Below are 24,166 nucleotides of genomic sequence, written 5' to 3'. Positions count from 1 at the left end.
CATTCAGCTACATTCTAGTAACTCTAACACAAGTTGCAAAGGATACAAAAAAATAAGCTATACTAATAAAACTTACCTGTAGCATCAGGCAATTTTACTGTTAGATAAACTTATAGCAAGGATCAAGAAACACAGCAGAGATCTTTGCTATCTTTTCCAAGCGATACCGAGTGTTGCTTTTGCTTTATAGTATTGAAGATATTGATTTAACCCTTCCAAAACCATGGTAATGAGCTATTTTTGTACTTTATCTCAGAGGAGACAATTACATAGGATTAAGAGTTTAGCAGCTAGAAAAGGCTAATCAGATACACCTCTAATACCTTCAAGGCATCTATTGAAAAAGGCAGTTCATTTCAGTCTCACAAAATGTTTGTTTTAAAATAGTTCGGAGCTCATTTTTAAGCTACTGTTGGCATTCTACTCTTTATGCTTAAACACATGGAAATATTTACCTGTATAGTTGAATCCCCCATAATAAACTTTGCTCCTTCTATTACAGCCATATATGAAAACCTTAGTTGATCTGGTGTCTGAATAAGTCCCATTCGGTATTTTCTCATATCCAGTAATACCTTCTTAATATCTACAGAAAATGGGTCCTTTTTTTCCATCTGTAAAGAAGGTTATATTGAAAGTGTCACAGGTACGGATAAAGACAACATACAAAAAATAATTACAATTAAAAAATGAGTCACAATTTGAAAAAAAAAAAAAGAAATTTCTTCACATTACGTTTATATTAGTTATGTAAGAAATTAACATCTCCAAGTTTCTAAATTGTTTTCACAGGAAAAAAAGTAAACCATTAATGAAAGCTTATAATGAACAAATCTATGATCATGTTTTAAACAAATAAATCAGTACCCTCATATCAAGTCTTAAAAATCTAGATATGCCTTATTCACACATAAATTTGTACTTCAACAAAACTGTTTTTTTTTTTTGTTTTTGTTTTTTTAAAAAAAAGACTGTCACAGTAAGAACCATAAAACAGTATTTCCTATTGCTCCTGAACAGAATGGCAATTTGGAATGAATGAAGCAGAGGTTTCTTTAATTAAAGCAGATTCTCTAATTCAAGCAACACGCATTTTTTCCCCATACTACACATTCATGGGGCATTTTTAACTGCATACCTGTGCTTGTTGCAAGGTTCACTTGAGTTTTTAGTATTAATGTATACTTGCATCACAGTTCACATTATGTTTTTTATGAACACAGAAAAAAAGAAAGTCTGCAGAAAAATAACGAATAAATTGAGAGGGCCTACCCAAAACATAAGATGACTGTTTCGTAACTTAAATCACAGAATGGGCAGGGCTGGAAGGGACCTCTGAAGATCAGTCCAGCCCCCCTGCTGAGCAGGATCACCTGGAGCACATTGTGCAGAATGGCATCCATGCGGCGTTTGAGTATCTCTGGAGAACAAGATACCACAACCTCTCTGGGCAACCCGTTCCAGTGCTCTGTCACCCTCACAGTGAAGAAATGCTTCCTCATATTCAGCCGAACCTCTCGTGCTTCGGTCTATGCCCACTACCTCTCATCCTCTCGCTGGGTACAACTGAAAGGAGACTGGCTCCATCCTCGACATGCTCCCCTCAGATATTTATATGCACTGATGAGGTTTCCCCTCAGCCTTCTCTTTTCCAAGCTAAACAGGCCCGGTTCTCTCAGCCTGTCCTCATATGACAGGTGCTCCAATCCTCCAATCTAATGAAATCCTATCTGGCTTAAGCCCATGTTATACTGCTCAGTAATACCAAGCCTAACCAAAGTCAGAATCTAGAATTTCAGAAAATCCAACAAAACCTTAAATACTTGTTAAATAAATACTTAACATATACAATATGCTCAAATTATGAGCGATTACAGAGGACACGGTTCGCAAGCCTAAATTAATATCTAAAAACCAAAACCTCCATCTATTCTACACACATCTCACATAAAAGAGTGCTTCTTATTTACTTTCCAGGAAGCTGTGAAAACGTGTAAAGTACTTCAAGAGGGATTTGTAAATGTATTGCAAGGCTTGTGTTTTTAAGCTATTAAAACATGAAGAAAAAAAGAAGTGTGATGCCCTAACCAAAGTTCTCACTGACATCATTAACTTCAGTGCTTCTAAAGCCTTCCAACCAAAAATGGGGAAGAAAGGCAGGGTGTCAGGGGAAGGGAAGTGGTGACAAATCAACTGATCACTTACCAGAACAAGACAAGTGTCTACTAATGAAAACGTGCCGGATCGTCCTATCCCCGCACTACAGTGAACTACTGCAGGTCCGTGCTCAGGACTTAGTGAGCCAGATTCTCTGACTTTAAAAAGGAAGTTGAGGAATGAAGCTGGGGATTCAGGAACTCCAAAATCTGGCCACGTAGTATAATGAAAATGAGATATCATCCTGGACTCGCCACTCTAGAAGTGAAAACAAATAAACAATGCAACTAGAGAGTACTCCACATTTGTTTAGTTAGCACACATTTCCCCAATCCAAATCAATAGCTACTCTCTATTTCAAACCTCCCGCTTCGACAAACAACCCAGGATCTTGCTGTTGGAGGGCACCCAGCACTGCAATTTGAAGCAGTTCTTCATCCACGTTAGTAGTTTTTCCCCTTTGCAACTATTACCAAACATTTTTTTCCTCTTCTCAAGCTTCCAGTGTTAATATTTTGTTTGTTTTACTTCCTGCCCCAAAACATCCCTTTTTCAGCCATTAATGCAGCTTAATGGCTGACAGCAAGTTACAAGGCTGCTAGCATTGACAGGACTGAAAAAATACCCATCAGCATTGTAAGCACTCTCCACTCCTGTTCAAAGCAAGTTTTAATACCAAGAGGTATCAGCATCTCCTTTATACTAATGATACAACAGCAGGAAGCTTTGTGGCAAAGGCCTGTAGTAACCAGGCTGTGAGACCCAGCTTGAAGCATTCACCCAGTGTAAGGAAATACAGAGTTTAACACAATGCAACATTTCCCCCTCTCTTTGGGAACACAACCAACTAAGTGCAAGTAATGAAATGACAGTAAGAGAGCCTGGAAGTATCCTGAAAAGCTTTGATCACAAATTTGGATCATATCTTAACAGCAAATCTGAAGTGAATTCTATAAAATACTACCCCTTGCCTCCCTTCTTTTATTTTTACAGCAATTTTGAGACAATTTGATCACCAATTTAGCTCATGAATTTTAGAAAGGTTTCCTTATTTTTACCATCCCTCCATTTTGTCTGTTTTTCCATAGATTTAAACCTACACAAATCTCCACAAATTTGAAACAGAAGTAGATTTAAAATGCCAGGATATTTCAGAAAATCCAGTTTTCTTTTTCAGCACCACCAAAATATACCTATGTAATTCAAGTAAGTTCTACGGTTCATCTCCTGCTCGGCCTGTTTTAACTTCTTGTAAGGGACAACTTATGAAAACCCCTTGTTAAACTAAAATTATTCAGTTCATTGTTAACCACAGTAAAAAAAATAGTCTCATATTTTGTCTTTTGCCTTCAATGCCTGATGCTGCAAGAATGATTCAAAGAAAACAGGGAATATTGGCATGACTTCAGTCATTCTCAAATGCACATTTTACAGGAATATTTCATCTTTTGGCTAAGAGCTTAATGTGGACTAAGTCTGAACCATCATATTTTGTACATGAGTCTGCAGTGAGATTTAAGAGGGTAAACCTACGAAAGCCTCCTAAATTGCGTAAATAAAGTGGTGATTTCTCTTTCTTATTTGTCTGAAAGGAAGTATTTCTAAAAGTTTGTGTTTTCTGCTGCGATTATATTACTGGTCTTCTGTATCTAGGTTTTGAACTAGCGAGTAAGCTCACTTATGAACTGAAATGGCTGATTTTTTTAAGCATCATGAAGGAGGTATATTCTTCGTAAGAAGTCTGGAAATGATAAAATCTTAAAGAAGATGCTACACGATTTCTTTCATTTCTAAGAAAAATACTGCATTGATTTACAAACAAAAGAAAGGAAAACCAGGGAGAGGAGGTAAACGTATGTATTAGGTAAAGAGAAGTTTTGTTTCTTCTGAATCTACATGATCCTGAAAGTGGCAATTAATACTCCCCCCCGAGGATTTTTAAATACAAAGCCTCCCTTACACCTCAAGATAACAAAACCATCGCTTATCTATTAAAAATACAGGTGATGTGTTGTTTTTTTTTAAATCCTAGACTGTATCAAGCACTAGGTGTATCCTCATCCTAAAACAAAACAAAAAAAACACAGCAGGGCTTCACGCACATGCCCAGGCACCACCCTGCACATACACTACTAATCTGAGAACAGGTGTGCCTAAAGGAAGGATCTAACTGCTGCTGTACGTCTCATACAGCTCTGGCCCACAGAATTATTTTTTTTTCTTTTTCTCCATACTGCTTTATCCCCCCCCTTTTTTTTTCTTTTTTTTTTTTTTTAAAAAGCTTTATCCCTTTCACAATTTTCCTTCGCTTCAGCTCATTTAAAAATATCTAGTCTCTTCATCTTTCTTTGCAATTCCGATTTCAGAGCACTGAAACTGGCTGGTGTTCTTTGAACTTGCAGTACAGCCAAATCCCATTTGACTATTTCAAACCTCCCACATTTTCTCTCAGACAGAAAAACTCTTTCAAGTGGTGCTTGGCAGTCAAGCTGTACAACTGAAATCCTGTCTTTATGTGACTATCTGTACCATTCTTTCTTAGAGAGCTCCCCCTGTTACTAGGCGATGTGGCTAGCTTGCACCACAGGTATCACTTACATGAATTTGTGCAAGACTCTAGAGAGAGAAGGTTTGGCTTGCTGAAGATTCACAACTGTTGACCAACAGAAATTCAATTTCAGGAACAACCACTTCTATTTAAAATGTTACCAAGAAGCCAGATATTATTTTAAAGAAAAAAGCCGGGCTTCAAGATTCAGACAGGCAGTATAAATTTACCAGATCTATAAATAGGATAAATTTTTACATGCAGAGAACGCTCTTCTGCTTGACAACTGAGAACCAGCTTATCTACAGTGACTACAACATATTCTTGCAGGATTTATTCTGTAAGACCAGCTACTTGACAAACTCCTAGAAAAATTATGGGACAGTATTAAAACAGACAACTTCAATAAGCGTCAAAGCATTCCAGAGAAAATTTCATGAAATACTGAGATAAGCTTACAGCCAGTAACTACCACTGCTAGAACTGGTTAACTTGGAAAGTTATCACCACACTGCACAGGTTCTCCACTGACTGCTGGCAACACCAGCAGCAGCGTTGCAATACAAGCAAACATCTACACAAGGACTCGAGCAGAAAAATGATATAATGCAATCGGATGAACTCACAACAAAATGAGCCTTATCACAATCTTTTTACAGTGAGTGTCAAACCGTCCAAAAACAAAAAGGGTACAAAAGTCTCAGAACAACTTCAGGTTGTTCAGTCATCTGAGAGTATGAAAAGGAGTGAAATACGATGAAAATGCTTAAAAGAAGTTGATGCCTTCAGTGTCAAGTACTTTTCCTAACATCCCAGTCTTCTTTCTGTGGTCACGAGAAGCAGAACTAATCCCTCCTGCAATTTGTGAAAGTGATATGAGAGCTTCTCACAAGTGTAAAAGCAAGTGTACGCCATATTTCAGAAATTCCTTCAAATCACTGTAGCAATTACATATGTACATACATATACAGCCACAACAGCAATTACATACAATTTTTTGTTGTTGTGGCTGTATATGTATGTACATATGTAATTGCTACAGTGATTTGAAGGAATTTCTGATTTTATGTGTATATCCACGTACACACACTTCCATATGCCACGAGATACCAGAACATCGCCTACCATTAGTTTGCTCCAGAAGCAAAATGCCTTCTCAGTACATTTAAAGTTTTGGATATTGGAAATCAACAGCAATTCTAATCTTATCTTCTTGAGCCACACCGCAGGATCCTGCGGATGAACAACCAGGAAGCACCAGTCAGAGAGGGTCACAAAGGAGTCTTATGTCACCTCCACCTGACAACAACAGACACACAGAGGCTTTGTGCTGTGTTCCGAATCCATTTTGCTACTTCCTTTTTTCTCCTCCAACTGTTTGCTATTTGCAGAAGACGCACGATTCCACCCGGAATTTATTACAACAGACCTTTCTCTAAGGTCTCCTACCACCAGTGTTGCAACAAATGTAGTTTACTTCTTCCAGTCCTTTCTCTTCCAGCAACTATCTTCTTTGCAAACCTCTCCAGCTGTACTCGTATTTGCTCCTGTTTCTAGGAATCCAGCCTGAGACTCTCATCTAGGTCCCACTAGCAATTTTAATTCCTTTCCACTGCTTCATTTCCACACCCAGCCCATTTCCAGCTTCCCTTAAATACTGAGGCCCCTTTGCTCTTCCATAGCTCCCCCATATTCCCCAGTACCAACCCAGTCCCTTTTTGCTCACCAGCATTTGGTATGCTATACTCCACAGGCAAATCACACTGCATCCTTCTCCACAGTACCTGGCTACCACACCAGAAGTTACTGGAAATACAAGTTTTCCTCTTATCCAGTAAGATGATTTTACAGATTTAAAAAAAGGCTCTCAAAAACACCTATAACATTCTCCAGTGCACTTGAAGACTTCACTTCAAGTTGCAGACAGGCAACAGTTTCTCGAGTAAACGATTACAGATTTTTAATAAAAGCACTGTATTTTCCTCTCTCCCAATTTTCCAACGTAGGAAAGGGTTTGCACAAGCCTTCACATTCAGTCTTCCCTCAAGGAGAGCTGCGACTGTGCACACTCACAGCAGAAAGCAGTGGTTAACTTTCAGAAGGCATCTGACACAAACAAAGCGATGGAGGACACGCAGCACACCACGGTAGAAATCAGAAGCTGCCTTTCTATATTCTAAAACACAGATCAGCTCAGGCAAATAATAAGGAAGCTCTGCAACAATCACAAGCAAAACAAAGCGCATTAGAATATTTTCAAAACTTTTGGAAAACCATCAATAAACAATCTCTTCTATTTTTCTGGGGCAATCCCAGCCACAACAGCAAAAACAAACATTTGCCTAGACCAGATCTAAACAAATCCAACTGCCAAATGTCATGACCTAATCCTAAAAAACAAACCCCACCCCCAAGCCCACCACTATTTCTAACTGCTCTTTAACAATAAGTAAATAAAAAGCGTATATAGTCAGAGGTTTTGTTTTAGTGGTAAGAACATGAAACGCTTTTTCATACATATTTATTTTGCTTGTCTATTAGAGAGATTTCTTGTCGTAATACAAATAAATTACTTGAGATCATAATGGCTACATTGTAAAGACAATTTCAGTTCTCTGTATTTTCATGGAAATGCTAACATTGCTTAAGTATTCTTGGAAGTCCGTGCAGAATTTTATTTGTGACTCATCTTATATTCCAGGCATCAAGTGGCTCGATGGTTTACTATTCTGTCCCCACAAAAGCACCCTCCAGAGTAAGTTGCATAAACATAGTTAAGCTCACGTTTCAAGTCACTGCAAATACCAGATTCCCACTAGTTTTTACTGAAAACTTATCAACTTTTTACAAAAGGCTTCACTTAACATTTGCAGTGTTATTCTGGGAATTATGCATTTTTCCCGCTTGAGTAACCAAGTATGTTTTACTTCTTTTAGCTGTTTTATATACAAAATATTTCCATATTATTTGGAATTAATATTCATGGAGGTTATAGGAGCACTGGGGTATTAAAAAAATAAATATTCAGTACAATACATTTGCCAAGTATGTGTAACAGTGAGTTAAATGACATAGAAGAATGTCTATACAACACTGATGGGCCTGCATTAACAGTCCAAAGTAAACCCAGCAATTTAAGTGCTGAAAAGCTTTTAATCAAAACATCACCTACAGCATAAGTTGGGCCTTTCCTCGTGTGATTTTTGCATTTTCCAACTAATGTTATGACATATATCATGAAAATTGTATCCTTTAAAAACAGGAAGTCCAAGACTACAGGCCAATGTCAGCCAAATAATTCAACCAAAAAGCCTTTTTGGCAATTAGGAAAACTTGTCTCACTTTTTGGAAAAGGAGAGTTATTCTTTCTCAGATGCTATCTTGCAAGCACTATTCCTCTTTTCTTAGTATTTGCTGTTAATAAACCAACAACTAGACAGAAATGCTCCAACTCAGGAGGACAGAATTGCATTAAGATCTGCGTACATCGAATAGATCAAGGAACAACATGCCAAGTTTTATCATGTTGATCTCGTGAGGGAGGTTTCAAATGAACAAATGGTATTTATTTCAAAGTGCCATTACTAGTTACTGTAATTCAAATAATTTCAATTAATTATGTCAAGATTTAGTTGTATAAAACAACATGCAAAAAGATATCTTCAAGCTTTCCTTTCCCAAATCCACTGACAAGACAACCTTGAATAAAACTTGCCATATGATCACTTTCAATTAATATAAGGCAAGGTTTATAGGGAGAGAGAATATCTTACAAGACATAGCTGGAACAAACAGACAAGCTCTTCAATCCTGTCTTCAGCTCTGAAACAGAAGCAGCAAATTCCAACCCAAGCTCAGGCCAGGAACAATTTTTTTGTGCTTAACTTGATTAAATTGTCAAAGTGCTTAATTTTTAAGAGAAAAGGATGGTTGGTCCTGTGGAGCAAAAGGGGAGGTAAGCAAGAGGAGATAAAGTTACCTATCTACAGGTGCTAATTCCCCCCCAACCCCCAAACTTAGTTAGCTGGACTGAAATTACGTGGTAAATTATAGTCCCATTAAAAACCCATGAATTACTGAGTATGATTTTTGGTAGTCAAAAGAAATCAGAAACTGCAAATCCTAGGTTCCTCCTTTTAGGATATTTCTTACAGCTCCTCTTAGGATCACCGCTACCATCAATTACAATTCAACATGCTAAATGGTACTGTCAAATGGAAAACAGAAGTATAGAAAAATGCTGAAGGCGTTATCTCCTAACACATAGACTGGTGTTTGCTCACTTGCTTATATGCCACACTTACATCTTCAACATTATCAGAAACAAAATGCATTACAATTTTTAGTGTAAAAGCTTGATCAAACCTGCAGTGACAGTATGCTTAATAGCTTTCATTATATATTTAAGGCCAGGAATATGCAATATACAGACTGAGAAAAGCTTACGTTGATATTTTCTAATTGAAGTAGATGCACTGTGTAATAGGATTTGACGTCTTCTGATACTAGCCTCACACGGAAACCTGTTTCACTAAATGTCATAACATCCTCTTCTTTTGTTGGCCAGTACTGTGCACATTTCACCTAAGTTATTCAAAAAAAAAAAAAAAAAAAAAAAAAAAAAAAAAAAAAAGGAAAAAAAATCTGGTTAAGCATCTTAGCACCTTGGGCTTCACATTAGCGGATTCTGAGATCCTGTCATATAACACAGTAAACTCAAGTACATATGATCTGCTCCTAGTTCGAGGAATTCTCAAACCACATCATGTTTACAGCCAAATTATGACGACTGTTTCAAGTGCTGTTACGCATTCCAGCTTTTCTTTCATCTCAGTTCTGGCACGTTTGGAGACATACCTTAATTCTCACTCTCCCCACTCTTTCTACCTAGTTCTCTACAGTGGACAGAGATCTATACTCAGCTGTTGCAACGTTTTTCCCCTGCACTTCCAACATGGACATCTGCACATTGACAGACGTGATGCAACACATTGTGCCAATTTTCCCACGTCTGGCTGAAAACTGGAAGGTTCTAGCAAAACCAAAGAATTAATAAACAATGCAAAACTGTTCCTTGTCCTTTACTCCTCCTGCCCTGCACTCAAGCTTACCACAGGAAATCTTTTCCTTAGGAAAAAGAAAAAAAAAAAAAAAAAAGGACTTTTTATGGACTAGTCAAATCCTTTTTGCTAACAAATCCATTCTGGAAAAAAAAAGATTAAATCAAAGTGACATGTATTTATAATTAAAATTTATAGTGGTTTTCAGCACATTAGTAGAAAAACTATGTAGTAACAGAAAAATGATATATTCTGCACATGTACCATCAGTTGTAAAGAATCAAAAATAATTAGACCAGTTGTCAAAATGGTCAGTGGCAGCAGCTCGCCTCCACTGCTACAAACACTTGTTGTTTACTGTATAAAAACGACACCGCTCTACTGGATTCAAAAGAAATAATCTAAGATAGATATTTAGAAGATATTACACTGCTTCTACTCCATCTTACTTCTGTCTCTACCCTCTCCTTTCTCAACACCTTACTCTCACCTGGATGTAAATTTATTAGGTGATGTTTCTACTGAAATGAATTTTGTGTCTTAGCTCCATCACTTCTTTAATGGTATAGTAAATATTGCACCAATGTCAAAGTTTGTTGATTCTTTTAACATACCAAAAAGTTCAACTATATTAAAGTTAAGTTGTAAAGTGAGCCACATATGTAAAATGTCTAACACCACTTACCGATTCTTTTTCAACAATCCTGTTCAGCATGACAACTGCTTTGGTTTTTTGTTGCCATACCATTAACCAAAAATGACAGCATGTATTAGGCAGTGGACCCTGTGTGGCAAAGAGAACAACATGTCAGAGAATGCATAGGTAAAGCAGAGTTCGAACATGGTTAACATGTCACTGTGTCAAACAAGAAAAAGCCTCTGTTAGAAAAGTTTAAACAAAATATCAACAAAATGACAGAAAAGACATGCAGGAAAGTAACCATACTGCCCAAATAATCCAAGTCTTTGAAGTTTAAAGAAAACAGTAAAAATTCCGGGAAGGAATGTTTTAATTTGGGCAGCAACACTTATGCAGTTAGAAGAAAAGATACTGCAGAGAGAGAGAGAAGAAGAGAACAAGAAGTAGGGGGTAGAATTTGTTTTTATACTTTTACACTTTTAAGAAATGGAAGTATAAAAGTATGAAACTAAATACTTCTACACCTTATTTCAAAATTCATGTTTACATTTAAAAGTATAGAAGTATAAAATCCTACTTCCTGAAGAACAGAACAGCAAGAAATACTTGAAAAGCTTTATGCATAGTTAACTATATACATGTATACTTGAATATTCTCTTTTACATTTTTATTAAAATATAAAATGAGTTAACAGCTAGATCAAACAGGCAGTTAGTATGAGGTATATATCCAGTGACAAAGAATCCTCCAAATGTAAGTTACTTCCACACAAATCCATCTCTCCCATGTTTTCAATCCCCATTCTGCTTACTAATTGGTATGGCTTACCTGTGTTAAAATATAGTATCTCTGGGCTTCTTCTATGACCACTAGGCTTGCATTGATATAGTCATTTTCTGTGTTCTGCAGTTTTACTCGACTGTGATCATCTAAAATTAGAAGAAACTTAAGAATTAATGATGCATCCTATTGATGAATACACTAACAGACAAGCTTAGGTCTGACAAGCAATTAGAAAATAAATTCTTCAGTAATAACCAAATGACAAATGTAACCGTACCCATCTTATTCTCCCCTCAGCATTCCAACACAGAGTAGTAACTGGAATACCCATTTTTCTCTAAAACCAACTCACCAAAATGAAATAACCCCTTGGCGCACACCAAAACAGCTCACATCCATCCCTCAACAGCTGTATTTCCTTAATATTACAGCACGATAACCCACAACAGGCAACATTCTCTCGTATTACACCAGATCACTTTACTGCATGCTTGAAGTTTAGAATGCCAAGATCTTCAGTGAACTAAAACTTCATAGGCCAAGGTAGAATCATAAACTGACATAGCTTAAAAAAAAAAAAAAATAATCTACTTGCAGTAATACAAACCAAGCTTTGTTGAACTTAATTGTCCTTATAATTTATTGTTTAACACAATTGAAAATTAGAAACACTAAGAAAGTGGCACAGGCAAAGATGTACTACTTATTTAACAAATCTTCCAATTAAACGAAGCCTAATCTAATTACATGTTTTCTACCTTTCCCATGATTGCAGAGACAGGACAGAAAATTCCCCTATTTAGAGGGCAGGGAAGCAGTCAAAGGACTGCTTATAAAAGTTTAATATTAACACAAGAAAGATCAGACTGCCATACAAAAATACCACAACAAAAAATCACTGTGATTGTTTTTTGGTTTTTTTTTTTTAGCACTTTTCAGTCCGATTTATCACCCTCTGGGAGGCATTTTGGTAATCAGACTTGTTCACAGTAAATAATCCTTTGTCAGCCACTTATCAGACTCCATTAAATAAACAGCATCTTTCATTTAATATTTGTCCATAACTGTGTATCGTCCAACTGACTGCGAACCCTGTGAAGCTCAACCACCTACACAGGCCGCTTATAAGAGCAGGGTTTAAAAAAAAAAAAAAAAAAAAAAAAAAAAGTTACTTCAGCAGAATTCAGAAAGATATTCCACAAAGCAACTGCCAGAGCTGAGTGAATCTGGGTGCAATGCCAGTTTTTCCACCTACATTCACCTGGTGCAACCCCCAAAACTCACCCAGGAAAGCAGCTTTACGTCACAGCTGCTGTCAAAATGTCAGCCCCCCTTTTCCTCTCCCATACCCTCACTGAAAGATAGCCACACCAAAACCCTGACTTCCTTTTGAGAAGTATCTTATGAAACGCACAAAATCCATGAGCTTTGGGCAAGCACCTCCTAATTACCACATTCTGTACAGCCACGCTAGTTAAATCAGATCAATCCCCTGTGCTACTGCCAGGCTATACAGCACAAGGCTTACGTAAGAAGAAATCCGTGAATGTGACCCTCAGTAGGCAAAAAGCTGTGGGGAATCAGGGAACAGTTACTGAATTAGCCTCTTGTTCTGTGGATTGCTCATATTATTCTATAAACAATTTCCAAATTTTTGGAAACCTGGAAAAAATACATTTACTATGCCTTGATCTGCTTTTATACTCAGCTATCTGCCACTGGCAACTGTCAGAGGGGATACCAAGCTATACACAGGCCCTTTTACGAGCCCCGTTGTAACTTTTTTATTACTTACTCTTTGGATATGGATAACCTTTAATTTCTTAAAGCCACCATGCACACCCCAGGAGTAAGGTTTGGAGTCATTATACCTCCTTTAGCTGCTAGCTTTTATATGCAGTCATATGCACACAGAGGATAAAAGTGTGCTGAAAAGCTATTTTTAATACAAAAGTATGAAAAAGCTACTGGGTTAGTCTGTTTTCATTAGTATTCCAGCTGAAAGGCAACACCATCTTAACTCTCAGGAGTCTTAAAAGAATTTACGATGCATCTGTATGAAGTAAAAAGCATTATCAAAGGCAAAAACATGTCTTAAATCTACTGTCTTAAGTAAAATATGTCCTCTTGCACTATTTTCTCTGGAAATTGAAGTGTTACTTTTTCCTTTCATGTATCACTTTATCTGAAATGTTTCTGCTGGAGAGAAACCAAGACCTTTGTAAATATTACATGCCATCTGCCAACAGGAAAAACTTAAGATCTTGTTATAGTAAATCACACATACCGGTACTAGTGTTCTCGGAAAGGTGACGTAAGCCAGCCCTGTTAACAGTTTAATCACCCAGCAGCAGCTGCTGTACTACTGCCAGGAGATAACTGCTGAGGCCCTAACGAGGTTTCACGCTGCAATGCTTGCACACGTTTTTGACCCTACTTTTTCCCTCTTTTAGGTTCTGCTTTGTAAACATTACAAATAAGTTTGAAAAGTTTAAGGAAACCCACAACTAGTTCTGCGCACAGACACCCTCCCTCCCTCCTTCCCAGCCAAAACAGAGGCGCTCTTCCAAATACAGCGGTGTACCCAGAGGATGAAGAAAGCCACTAGCAAATATTGATTTCCCTTTCAAGGGAAAAAGGTTCCTAAAGGACACAATGACCTAGAAACCTCATTCAAGCCTTGGCTTGCTCTTCTGAATTAAAAGAAGCAAGCCAACTTTTGATAGTGAATTAGCTGTAGCAGATTTCCCATATGTAAGTCATTTCCAGTTACAAAGTACTTCTGATTTATATGAACGATAAACATATCTTAAATCTAATCTACGAGATTTATCTTTAAATGTTGCCATGCCCACAACAGCTAAAATACAGCACTCATTTTCTGAGGCGTTAATTTCCCTATTTCAACACAGTCTGAAAAGGAAGTGGAAACCCTAAAAATGATTCTCATTCTGACTCCTGCAATAAGAAAACTATTGCCGCACTCCCCCCTCCCCCCTCTGAGATAAGGGAACTCTTATTACCCACTTCAGGTGAAACCCTGTCCCTCTTATCACTGACAGCACGCCCTGCGTCTCATAAAAGACCAAGATTTCACATCACGCGTCCATCTGCACACTCTCTGCTAAAAGCAAAATGCCATCTCCAGTTGAAACTGAGCTAGGAACGTTTGGCATTTCACATGATACAGTTCTTGCTGTCGGTTAATGAAAGGTTTTTATTCGAAAACAACTGCATTTCTAGAAGTGAAACCGCTGCGTAACTTCAAAATGATCTTCTGTCCGAGAGCCGGCTCTTGCTTGCCAAATACGGTGCTATTTGCAACAAAGGAGGGTGAAATGCTGCTTAGGGGATTAAACGCAGTCACGAGCAATAAGCCACCCCAGTGGCCCAGCCTGACCCTTTCCCACCTACCAGCAAACCCCTTCATTTCACTAGTCTAAATCCAGTCTACCCAAGCTGCCAGGTGATCCCGACTTCACTGCTGTCACCGGACATACACTCACAAGCTTCAGACAGATCCAGTTTCAGAGGGAGCCTAAGGCAAAGGAAAGGTGAGGTGGCTGCCCCCCGCCCTGCCGCTGGCTGCACACAACAAATGCCATCATGATGCAGCAGTCAAGGCTAGCCCACGGCTGAAATGTATTCACACTGCAGCACATCCCTAACTCGGGATCAGCTCAGGATCCTGGTACTTTTCAAGTAAAACCAAGACAAACAAACAGTAAACTACGTCTGGACCAGAGCAGGTTCAGACTGGACATTAGAGTAAGTTTTTTTTACCGCTGTTTGACCACCCTCACGGAACAGGCTTCCTAGCGAGGTGCTTGATGCCCCAGGCCTGTCAGTGTTAAGAGATATTTGGACAATGTGCTTAATAACACACTAACTTTTGGCTAGCCCTGAGGAGGTCAGGCAGTTGGACTGGATGATCCCTGAAGGTCCCTCCCAGCTGGACTACTCTATTCTGAAGTTTAGATCAGGATGTGCCAGGAAACTCCGCTATCCCCCCACCCCAGACTAAGAAATATCTCCAAAAGCAACACTTGGGGTTTATTTATGCCATGCTTCTGGTAACAAGATGTTCTACACAATCGTTCGATCATGAAAAAATCATTGATGCCAGCTTCTAATACGGACAACAAGAAGCGCGTAGGCTTATTTTGGACAGAACATCACCCTGTTCTCAGCGCAGGACAGAAAGGGAACATTTTGCGATGATGATTAATCACCATTAAGTGCAAGACCAAGCACATCAACTCCGAGTCTGCTCCCTGTACAGCACAATACTCTCCACATTCCTCTCTCCCTGGCAGAGATTCTTTGAGTACCATAAGCCCGTGGTTGAAAGGTCCAACACAAAGTCTACCACCAGCCTCAGGGAAATCACAACCTCTTAACCTCCAACAGTAACATGATTTACTTGGTGAAAAAGTTCAGAAGACCTAAGAAACTGGGTTACACATGCCATTACAAAGGAAGGCTGAAAGTAAAATTTATTTATGCCATCCCCTATCTACCCTCCAAAAGAAGGAGAAAAGATATCCTGCAAATTTTATCCAGGAGATCTGACCCCTGACCCTAAATCTGGGAACACCACAAGCAGATCTCCAAGGGTATTTACAGTCAATCTGAGCCATTCGACTCCTTTGAGATTAGAGATAAAATTTATAAGGAAAGCAGTAACAGAATTCTTAGAGTTCCAATAACAGTATCAATAAAAAAAAATAATAGCCTCACAAGTTATTTTCCTCTGAACAATGTTTTCTGAGAAATGGTTTCATCTGTCAGGAAATGACTGGCTGTCAAACCAAACCTATTTCAGATTAACTTCCTGTTTCAATACTGCTACATAGCCAAGATATTGCTCTCCCTGTTCTACACTAACACCAAACAGCATGACTACTGTTTTTTTGGCTAGGCGATCACTCTTGAGGGCTTTTATGCAACTAAACTTACACACAGCGGCTCTTTAGCCAACAAAACTGGACACCTATAACTACGAACAGGAGACTGTAAAAACTCAACTGGTTGTAATAGGCAGACAACTAGCTTTATACAGCTAACAGAAATAAACTTCCACCTAGAAATGGATGCACCATACAAATTAGTTTTAACACACTTGCCCTGTATGTTATAGTTGAAATAGGGCAAATCAACCCAAAGCATTTTTTCCTGCACTTGTAGTTAACACATTTTCCGGAAGACAGTTATCTTTGCATTTCCTCCTACAGATGTACCACCTGGGATTTTAGACTCGCTTGGCTGCTACACAAACAAACCTTTTTCTCATGGCTGTAGAGGCATAAAACATTTTCATCAAAGTTGTGTCTGTCTTATAATATGCTTATTTAATTAGCTGGCGTATGAACTACTAGCTCTGAAGGCCTTTAGGTATGAGAGATGGCACGTTAGCACCACTATTGCATTTAAACACTTAAATAGCAGTAAAGTTTATGAAGTGAAGGACCAGAATGTTAGGTTGTGCAAGACTGAGTCTCCTAACATTTCTGCAAGGCCGGTTCCTTCCATACGTGCACCATGACTAGATGGGCTCTTCACAGCAGCCTAACCAAACAGCTTCTACCCCAGCTGCTTTGCAGTTTTGGTCCTGGTGTCTTGGAAGGTTATTTATCGTATGTTCCCTTCCAGGTCTCTTTCTCCTGCCAACTCCTACCATTGTCTCAGAGACAATTGTTGTGTTCTCCTCACACAGCCTTGCTACTGGTGCCCAGCCCTGTGGGCCTCCTTTGGCAGTCCAGTTCAAGCCTCTGTTCTTTCATGTATGCTAAAAACTGAGACATGTTTCATCAAGCTCATCATGTTGTACTTCCAGTCAACTAGCATGTAATTACTTCAATACCATCCCGAATTCAGCTACTACTTCAGGACTAGGTTTTATCTGTGTAACAGCAAAGAGACAGAGTCCATGGATCAATACAGTCACAAAATTTCATTCTGGCTAAACAAGCACTCCAGAAGCAGGCTTTGCCATGACAGAAGTGTTGAGTGCTCTTCACTATTGTAAAAGGCATACCGTGAACAAGAAAAAAAAAGAATACTTTAAAAGCAAGCTGCCATTCTCTCTGCAGTTGTATAAAAGAAATGAAATACATGGATGGCAGAAATGACAGATACATTAATACAACTTCTGTGACAGAACTTGTGTAATGGACACAGGAATAGACTTTGGGTCTCATGGGTTCAAAACCGATTTCCTGCCTCCTCTTCTTAAGAACCCCTGCCTCTGTGTAGGTATAGATTATGTTTCATTCACTTTCTGTTTCTATTTCATCACAGGTTAAGAAGCTAATGCTGTGTTCTAGCAAGAGAGCAAAACGGAGACCCTCTGCACGGGTCAGCTAATGCCTAGCAGAGGCGTATCGGGCTGAGCACACAGCAGAAGCTAACCAAGCTCAGCAAACATAAAGCATCCTCCTCAGAGACGCACGCTTCACAGACAGGACGGTAGTGGGAAATGCCACGCAGACACAGCAAAGGGGCTGTGTATGGTATCAAGGTTCAGTTTCACGGTCATGTGCTACTTAGATTCAGCGTTAAGCCAGACTGGATCCGTTAGGTGGGAATACACCGTGCCAGTCAGGATCCTGGCAGCAGCCTAACAATCAGCACACAGCACTGCTCTCTGACCAGCATGACTCAGTTTGAGACCCTTTCTGTATGATTTTGAGAAGTGCCGTGCACACGCTATTACCACAACTTTCAACTGGAAACAAGGAGTTCAGCACTTCTCCAAATCTTACAATAGGTATTCACATTAGGCTCTCACACAAAAATCCCCAAATACATCAGCAGCCCTTCAAAAATTCTAGATCCAGTAACAAGAGGTTTTGCTGCTCTGGGAAGCTTAGTGTGAAAAGGACACACAAACATTTAGCCTGTTCCAACCTCAATATTTTGTAGAAAAATTAAGGTCACGCTACATTTTTTTCATATTCCTTTTGGAAGTGGTTTATGATAGCTTTCTCCAGCTATAATTACATATTGGTAATGTTTTGCTCATGTGTCTTCTTATAAGGGTTCTGGATTAACATTTTTTCAAGTAAACGTTGTTTAAAAAAGTCCACACCACTTCAATAGCAAATAAGTAAAAAAAAAAAAAAAAAAAAAGTTGTTTTCAGCTGAGATACAATACCATTATGTCACAAAGACCAATTTTTGTCAGTTAGTAAAGTACCAAGCACTATGTAACATATCTGCTTGCACTGAGAAAATTATGGAAAATCGTTACACACATACTTTGAACAGAACAAAATAACCAAATCTCAAGTCAATTTTAAAGCGAAAGTAGAAATCCAATGGCATTTCTCCACACAAACAAGCAGAGCCATCTACACAGTCTTAAAAAAGTCTTAAAATAAATTGTTTGTGTTAGTAAGGACTTATTAACTTAATCTCCATGCTCAACAGATGTCGATGTTCCGATATTTTTCTTGTCAGATAAAGCACTATTAAATGACTTCCTTATAAGAAAAAACATCTTTAAAATACGAATTGCTTTACAGCTCAGAAACGTTTACCTATATACTAACAACTATGGTTTACAATCTTCCCGTTCTCCAGGCAGTACTGTGAGTTTAACCTTCAGCTTTTTCTCCCTTTTGTTATTTGTTTCGTTAAGAAAAAAACACATTTATCAGAGGACACATGCCTACAAAAACAAACATAATATAAAACCTACAAGGACCACAAGGCTGCATTTGCTACGGTGTTTGAAGGGGTAAGTAAAGAGTCTGAAAAGTTTACTGCAGAAAACATGGAGAAGATACTTACATGGACTAACATCTCTATATCTGTTTCGATTTCTGTTTTCTGGGTATTTTGCAACTCTATGAGGGTAGTCACTGGATTTATGTCGAATTTCCTTTAAAAGACAAAAAAATACAATTTACTTATATAGACACTAAGCAGAGTAAGGCTAGTGTTCTCCACATGCAATCACAAAGCTTTTGACCTTATTTACTTAATCACACTTATCAATACAGATGTTAACATTTTTAAATGAACTTTTATTACAGCTAACACTACTTTCCCTCAGAAAACATGCATTATTCTTGGCCATGCCACTGCCACTTAGATCTTTTTACACTTGGCTAACGTGACAGACTTGCACACGCACAATTTGGTAAGCAACTGATACAGCAGGAACAAAGGGGAGAACAGCGGGGATTATGCCCAGGGTTTACCTTGGATTTGCATGTTATCTCCTATAGAAATACGAGTCAGATGGAGCTAACAGCAGTATAGCTCTAGCTCCTTTACACCAACTGGCAGAGTAAACAAAGTTCAGTTACAAAGGTAACTGAACTAGTTAACTGCAGCCATAAACTCATTAATAACCAGCAAATTATTACAGGTCATTTGACAGTTCATCCCTAATAGCTGTAATTAGACACGATCCAATATGAAAGAACAGTTTTAGGCTCACAAATACCAAGTTGCATCAATGTGAAATCACAGCCTGCTTCCTCCCAGGCATTAACGCAAACCTTTTGATAATCAGTGTTTGGAAGACCATCAAACAGACTCACTCACACAGTGTTTCAAGGAGTAATACTTCTCACATATTCTCAATGTTGAGTGTTTTTTTTGCCTCTAGTGACAGTGTCTCTTCCACAACTTGGAACTAAGTACAGATTTACAACCATGAAAGCACAGCTGAAGTGCTATTGACAAGCAGCCCCCAATGAACCGTACTATGTCTTTATATCTCTGTACTGATGTCACCTCAGCAGACACTTTACATAAGATTAACAATATTTGATTTTTTTGTTTGTTTGTTTTTAGATGACGTTGCTGTATGTGATCATTATGTCCCAAAGACAACTAAACATTCTTCAGTCTTCTCTATGCTTCCGCTACCACAAAGAAGGGCTTCTCAAACTTCCTAAGTAGTCGAGATTCTTCCAGATAACAAACTAAACAATAGAGGACTTCTTTGTTGTGGAAATGACTCCTTTCTAGTGGAAATCTAATATAGGTAAAACTCCATTTTTTTAGTGCCTGCTGTATGCCATGATTATGTGCAAAAACAGCCTATGAAGAACCTCAACCACAACGTAGAGCAGCAACTGTCAAGCATTAACACTCAACTGTATTAAAAAAAATAAATTACTTCATCTACTACAAAAAAACAAAATTTTTATTTTGGTACAGCACAATGGAGTTTGTGTTCTCCTCTAGTTTACATGGCTTACAAGTTTTGGGAGCAGCTACACACACACTGAATAGATGGCAGCCATTCACTACCAAATTCTCCCAGGATAATTTTTGTTTAATTACTCCATAGCAGAATGCAACATACTTTGTTTTAAAAAGAATTGCCATCCTCTGTGCCCAGAAATGGGCGTTATTTCTTCAAGAAAAAATAAAACCGTTTGAAACATTACTGCAGCAATGGGGCTTGCTAAAGAGAAGTAAAACCGTGGAAGTATAATGGCGAGTTCTGAAATCAGTTTCCCCACACACAACCCAGCTGCCACAGCCGAGAGAAACCAGCCAGGCGCCAGGTGTAGTATTACACGAAAAAAAAAATATATGTAGGAAAAATAAATATGAGAAATTGCATTATTTATTCAGTCACTTATCGGACTGGACGGGAACTCCAAGAGTCAGCATGAACACTCCCAGCTTTACAGGGTTTCACCACAAGCCCTGGCAAATTCACGGCACTGCAGGGCAAACGCAGGTTTTCGGTAGGATGAATAAAATCTCCTAACACCCGAATTTTATTTATTTTTTTTTTTTTCCTTCGGAGAACGTACACCTCCCGCAAGGATGCTTGCTGTGTGACGACACCACAGGCAAACAAACGGCCTTCCCGAATGGGAAGCCGGCGTGAAAACCACGTCGTGAGAGATTTACGTGCGATTTAAAAATAAATAAATAAATAAATAGAACACTTTTTGCTTCTTTTCCTCCTCGCCCTGCTGTGGGGAGCTGCTCCCCCCCCCCCCGATCACCACACGGCGCTCCGCTCCCCCCCCCCCTTCACTTCACTTCACTCCACTCCGTCCGCCGCGCATGCGCACACGCACCCGGCGCCCCCTCCCTCACGCGGCGCGCACGCGCGGCGGCGGCGGCGCAACGGCTGCGCGCGGCCCGCTGCCTCAGCGCTGCCTCAGCGCTGCCTCAGCGCTCCCGGGCGGCCCGGAGGAAGCAGCCCGGCGGCGAGCGGCCCCCTCCCCGTGCCCCCCCCTCCCCTCTCCCCTCCTTTAACCTCCCCGCGCCGCGCTCACCAGGTATCGCGCCTGCCAGTCGTTCGTGGCGTCGATCTCTTGGAACTCCCGCTCGATGGCGGCGGACATGGCGCTGCCGGTGCTGCTGCCGGTAGCGGTGCCGGTGGCGGCGTTAGGGGGAGCGGCCGGAGCGCCAGCTGGCCCGGCGGCCGCCGAGCTGCCCACCCCCGGGGAGCGGCCGAGCGCGCTCCGCTCCGCCCCGCCACCGCCGCTGCCCGCGCACATAGGCTCGCAGCCGGGCCCGCCGCCGCAGCGCGCATGCGCCGCCCCTCCCGAGGCCCCGCCCCCGCCGCCTCGCGCCCAACCGCCGCCCGCCGCTGCCCCTTCTGCCCGCCCAGCCCGCTAGCCACGCCCCTCTCCCTGAAGCCACGCCCGCTTGATGTTAGCCACGCCCCCTTTCGGTGCGTAGCCCCGCCCCCCGGGACACGCCGCCAAGCGCTAATGGCGGCGCGGGGCGGGCGGGGCGCTGAGGGGAGGGCGCTGCGGGCGCTGTGGGCGGGGGGGGCGCTTCTTGCGGGAGGTGTAAGGCAGTAAGTAGGTAGATAGAAGCCATCTTCCAAGGAGCGAATTTTAATAAAGAAGCGAAAATAGAAAAGAGTTGTAATAAAGAAGCGAAACCAAAACTTCCTCGCTGGTCTCGGTCTGTTTCTCTGGACAGCAGCGTGCTGAGTGCTCTCTGCGTGTGGTGTTACCGAACCATGGGCTCCTTTTTCTGCTACCTCCATGCCGCAGGCGCCCCCATGATACCCACGAAGCGCCCTGACACGGGTCACCCCTAAAGGAAGCCCAGTTGCTGGCAGTCCAAAGAACAGCCAGCGATGTTGCCCAGTGACACGATACTTCCTCTTTATTGTCGCGCAAAGGCCAGAGGAGATGTGGAGGTCGCTGCATGTGGAGTGTGAGAAGATGTCCTGCCTCACTGAGCCGGTGTTCAGGTCTTATCATTCAAGGAGCACCCTGCATCAGCTGAGCCAGCTGTTGAGACATTGGTGTATTTTGAGAAGGGTGCAGGAGAAATGTAGTTTGGATACATATACACATCAATCTGTATTCTGCTCTTCTAATTAGCAGCCGTAATGCATGTTAGAAGCTTGTATTTGTCTTGTGATATTTGGGGATGTAGACTCCTAAAAACCAACCGTTCCTTAAACGCCCCCAGGGACGGTGATGCCACTACCTCCCTGGAAAACCTGCTCTAATGCCTGACTGCTCTTTCTGAGAAGAAATGTCTCCTCATTTTGAATCTGAACTTCCCCGGCACAACTTGAGTCCATTACCTCCAACCCTATCACTACTTATCTGCGAGAAGAGGCGAACCCCCAGCTCCCCACAGCTTCCTTTCAGGTAGCTGTAGAGAGCAATGAGGTCTTTCCCCTGAGCCTCCTTTTCTCCACAGGAAACAATCCCAGTTCCCTCAGCTGCTCCTCACAGGACTTGTGCTCCAGGCCCTTCATCAGCTTTGTAGCCCTTCTATGGACACACTCCAGGGCCTCAGTGTCCTTCTTGTACTGGGGGGCCCAAAACTGAACACAGTATTTGAGGTGTGGCCTCACCAGAGCAGAGTACAGGAGGACGATCACCTCCCTGGTCCTGCTGGCCACACTGTTCCTGATGCAAGCCAGGCATGTTGGCCTTCTTGGCCACCTGGGCACACTGCTGCCTCCTGTTCAGGCAAGCATCAATCAGCATCCCCAGATCCCTTTCCTCTGCACAGCTTTCCAGCTACTGTCCCCCAAGCCTGCAGCGCTACATGGAGTTGTTGTGGCCAAAGTGCAGGACCCAGCACTTAGCCACGTTGAACTTCAATGCACTGGCCTCTGCCCATTGACCCATCCTGTCCAGGTCCTTCTGCAGGGCCTTCCTACCCTCTGGCAGATCGACACTTCCCCCCAGCTTGGTGTCATCTGCAAACGTACTGAGGGTGCAGTCAATTCCCTCATCCAAGTCATCAATAAAGATATTAAAGAGGATGGGCCCCAACACTGACTCCTGGGGAACAGCACTGGTGACCGGTCACCAGCTGGATTTCACTCCGTTCACCACCACTCTCTGGGCCAGGCCATCCAGCCAGTTTTTAACCCAGCAAAGAGTGTGCCTGTCCAAGCCATGGGCTGCCAGCTTCTTCCAGAGCATGCTGTGAGACCTTATCAAAGGCCTTGCTGAAGTCTACGTAGACTACATCAACAGGCTTTCCCTCACCCACCAGGTGGTTCACCCAGTTCATACTGGGAAAGCAATGCAGCTGATATAAGGAGAGAGGGGCTGCGGTATCAGGTATGCTTCGAATCTGTAGGCAGATCAGTGCCTAGAGGCAGCTTATGTAAAAATAAAAGTTTATTAATTGTCATGTCTATCTGGCATAGAGGAACAGTAATTGGTAAACCAGGGACTTTTGGAGAAATTGCTATTGTTTGTGCTTTGATTTTTTTTTTTTTTTTTTTTTTTTTTTTTACGGCAAATCTGAAAATATTGTACCAGTTCTGCTTTTGTTTTTTGTTTTGTTTTGTTTTGTTTTGTTTTGTTTCTTTGGGAACTGAGCCCAGGGTAGGCCCAGGACTCATAATGGTCTTTGGAGGAAAACTGGATATACAACATAACCCATCTCCACTCATTAAACAACTTTATTTACTCTGTTGCCAATAGCATACTCCAGCTCTGTACTAGCAGACAAACTGCTATATAAACTCTTAAACCCTTGAGTCAGCGTGAGACATACGC

At 40.8% G+C, this 24,166-nt stretch overlaps 1 protein-coding gene across 5 annotated transcripts in view; it reads right to left on the bottom strand.

Annotated features, from left to right (window-relative positions):
- PTPN2 (protein tyrosine phosphatase non-receptor type 2) overlaps nucleotides 1–21,746 on the bottom strand; it is a gene marked incomplete at its 3' end in the record, with an annotated part of 31,046 nt that extends 9,300 nt beyond the window's left edge. The window contains exons 1-7 of one of the 5 annotated variants that reach the window (XM_082752634.1): nucleotides 21,449–21,737; nucleotides 18,984–19,074; nucleotides 11,235–11,335; nucleotides 10,451–10,549; nucleotides 9,152–9,289; nucleotides 2,206–2,415; nucleotides 456–614 (exon numbers count right to left, since the gene is read on the bottom strand). In XM_082752634.1, coding sequence (XP_082608760.1) covers nucleotides 456–614; nucleotides 2,206–2,415; nucleotides 9,152–9,289; nucleotides 10,451–10,549; nucleotides 11,235–11,335; nucleotides 18,984–19,074; nucleotides 21,449–21,673 — 1,023 coding nt within the window. In that variant the 5' untranslated portion in view covers nucleotides 21,674–21,737. Of the gene's footprint in view, nucleotides 1–455; nucleotides 615–2,205; nucleotides 2,416–9,151; nucleotides 9,290–10,450; nucleotides 10,550–11,234; nucleotides 11,336–18,983; nucleotides 19,075–21,448 lie in introns of all 5 variants that reach the window. The other 4 variants (XM_082752635.1, XM_082752636.1, XM_082752637.1 and 1 more) reach the window with 4 other exon arrangements.
- Between the last annotated feature and the right edge of the window lie 2,420 nt (nucleotides 21,747–24,166).

Source organism: Aythya marila (genome assembly GCF_965140915.1).
Source record: "Aythya marila genome assembly, chromosome: 2".
Lineage (NCBI taxonomy): Eukaryota > Metazoa > Chordata > Aves > Anseriformes > Anatidae > Aythya > Aythya marila.
This window is presented reverse-complemented; position numbering and strand designations above follow the sequence as displayed.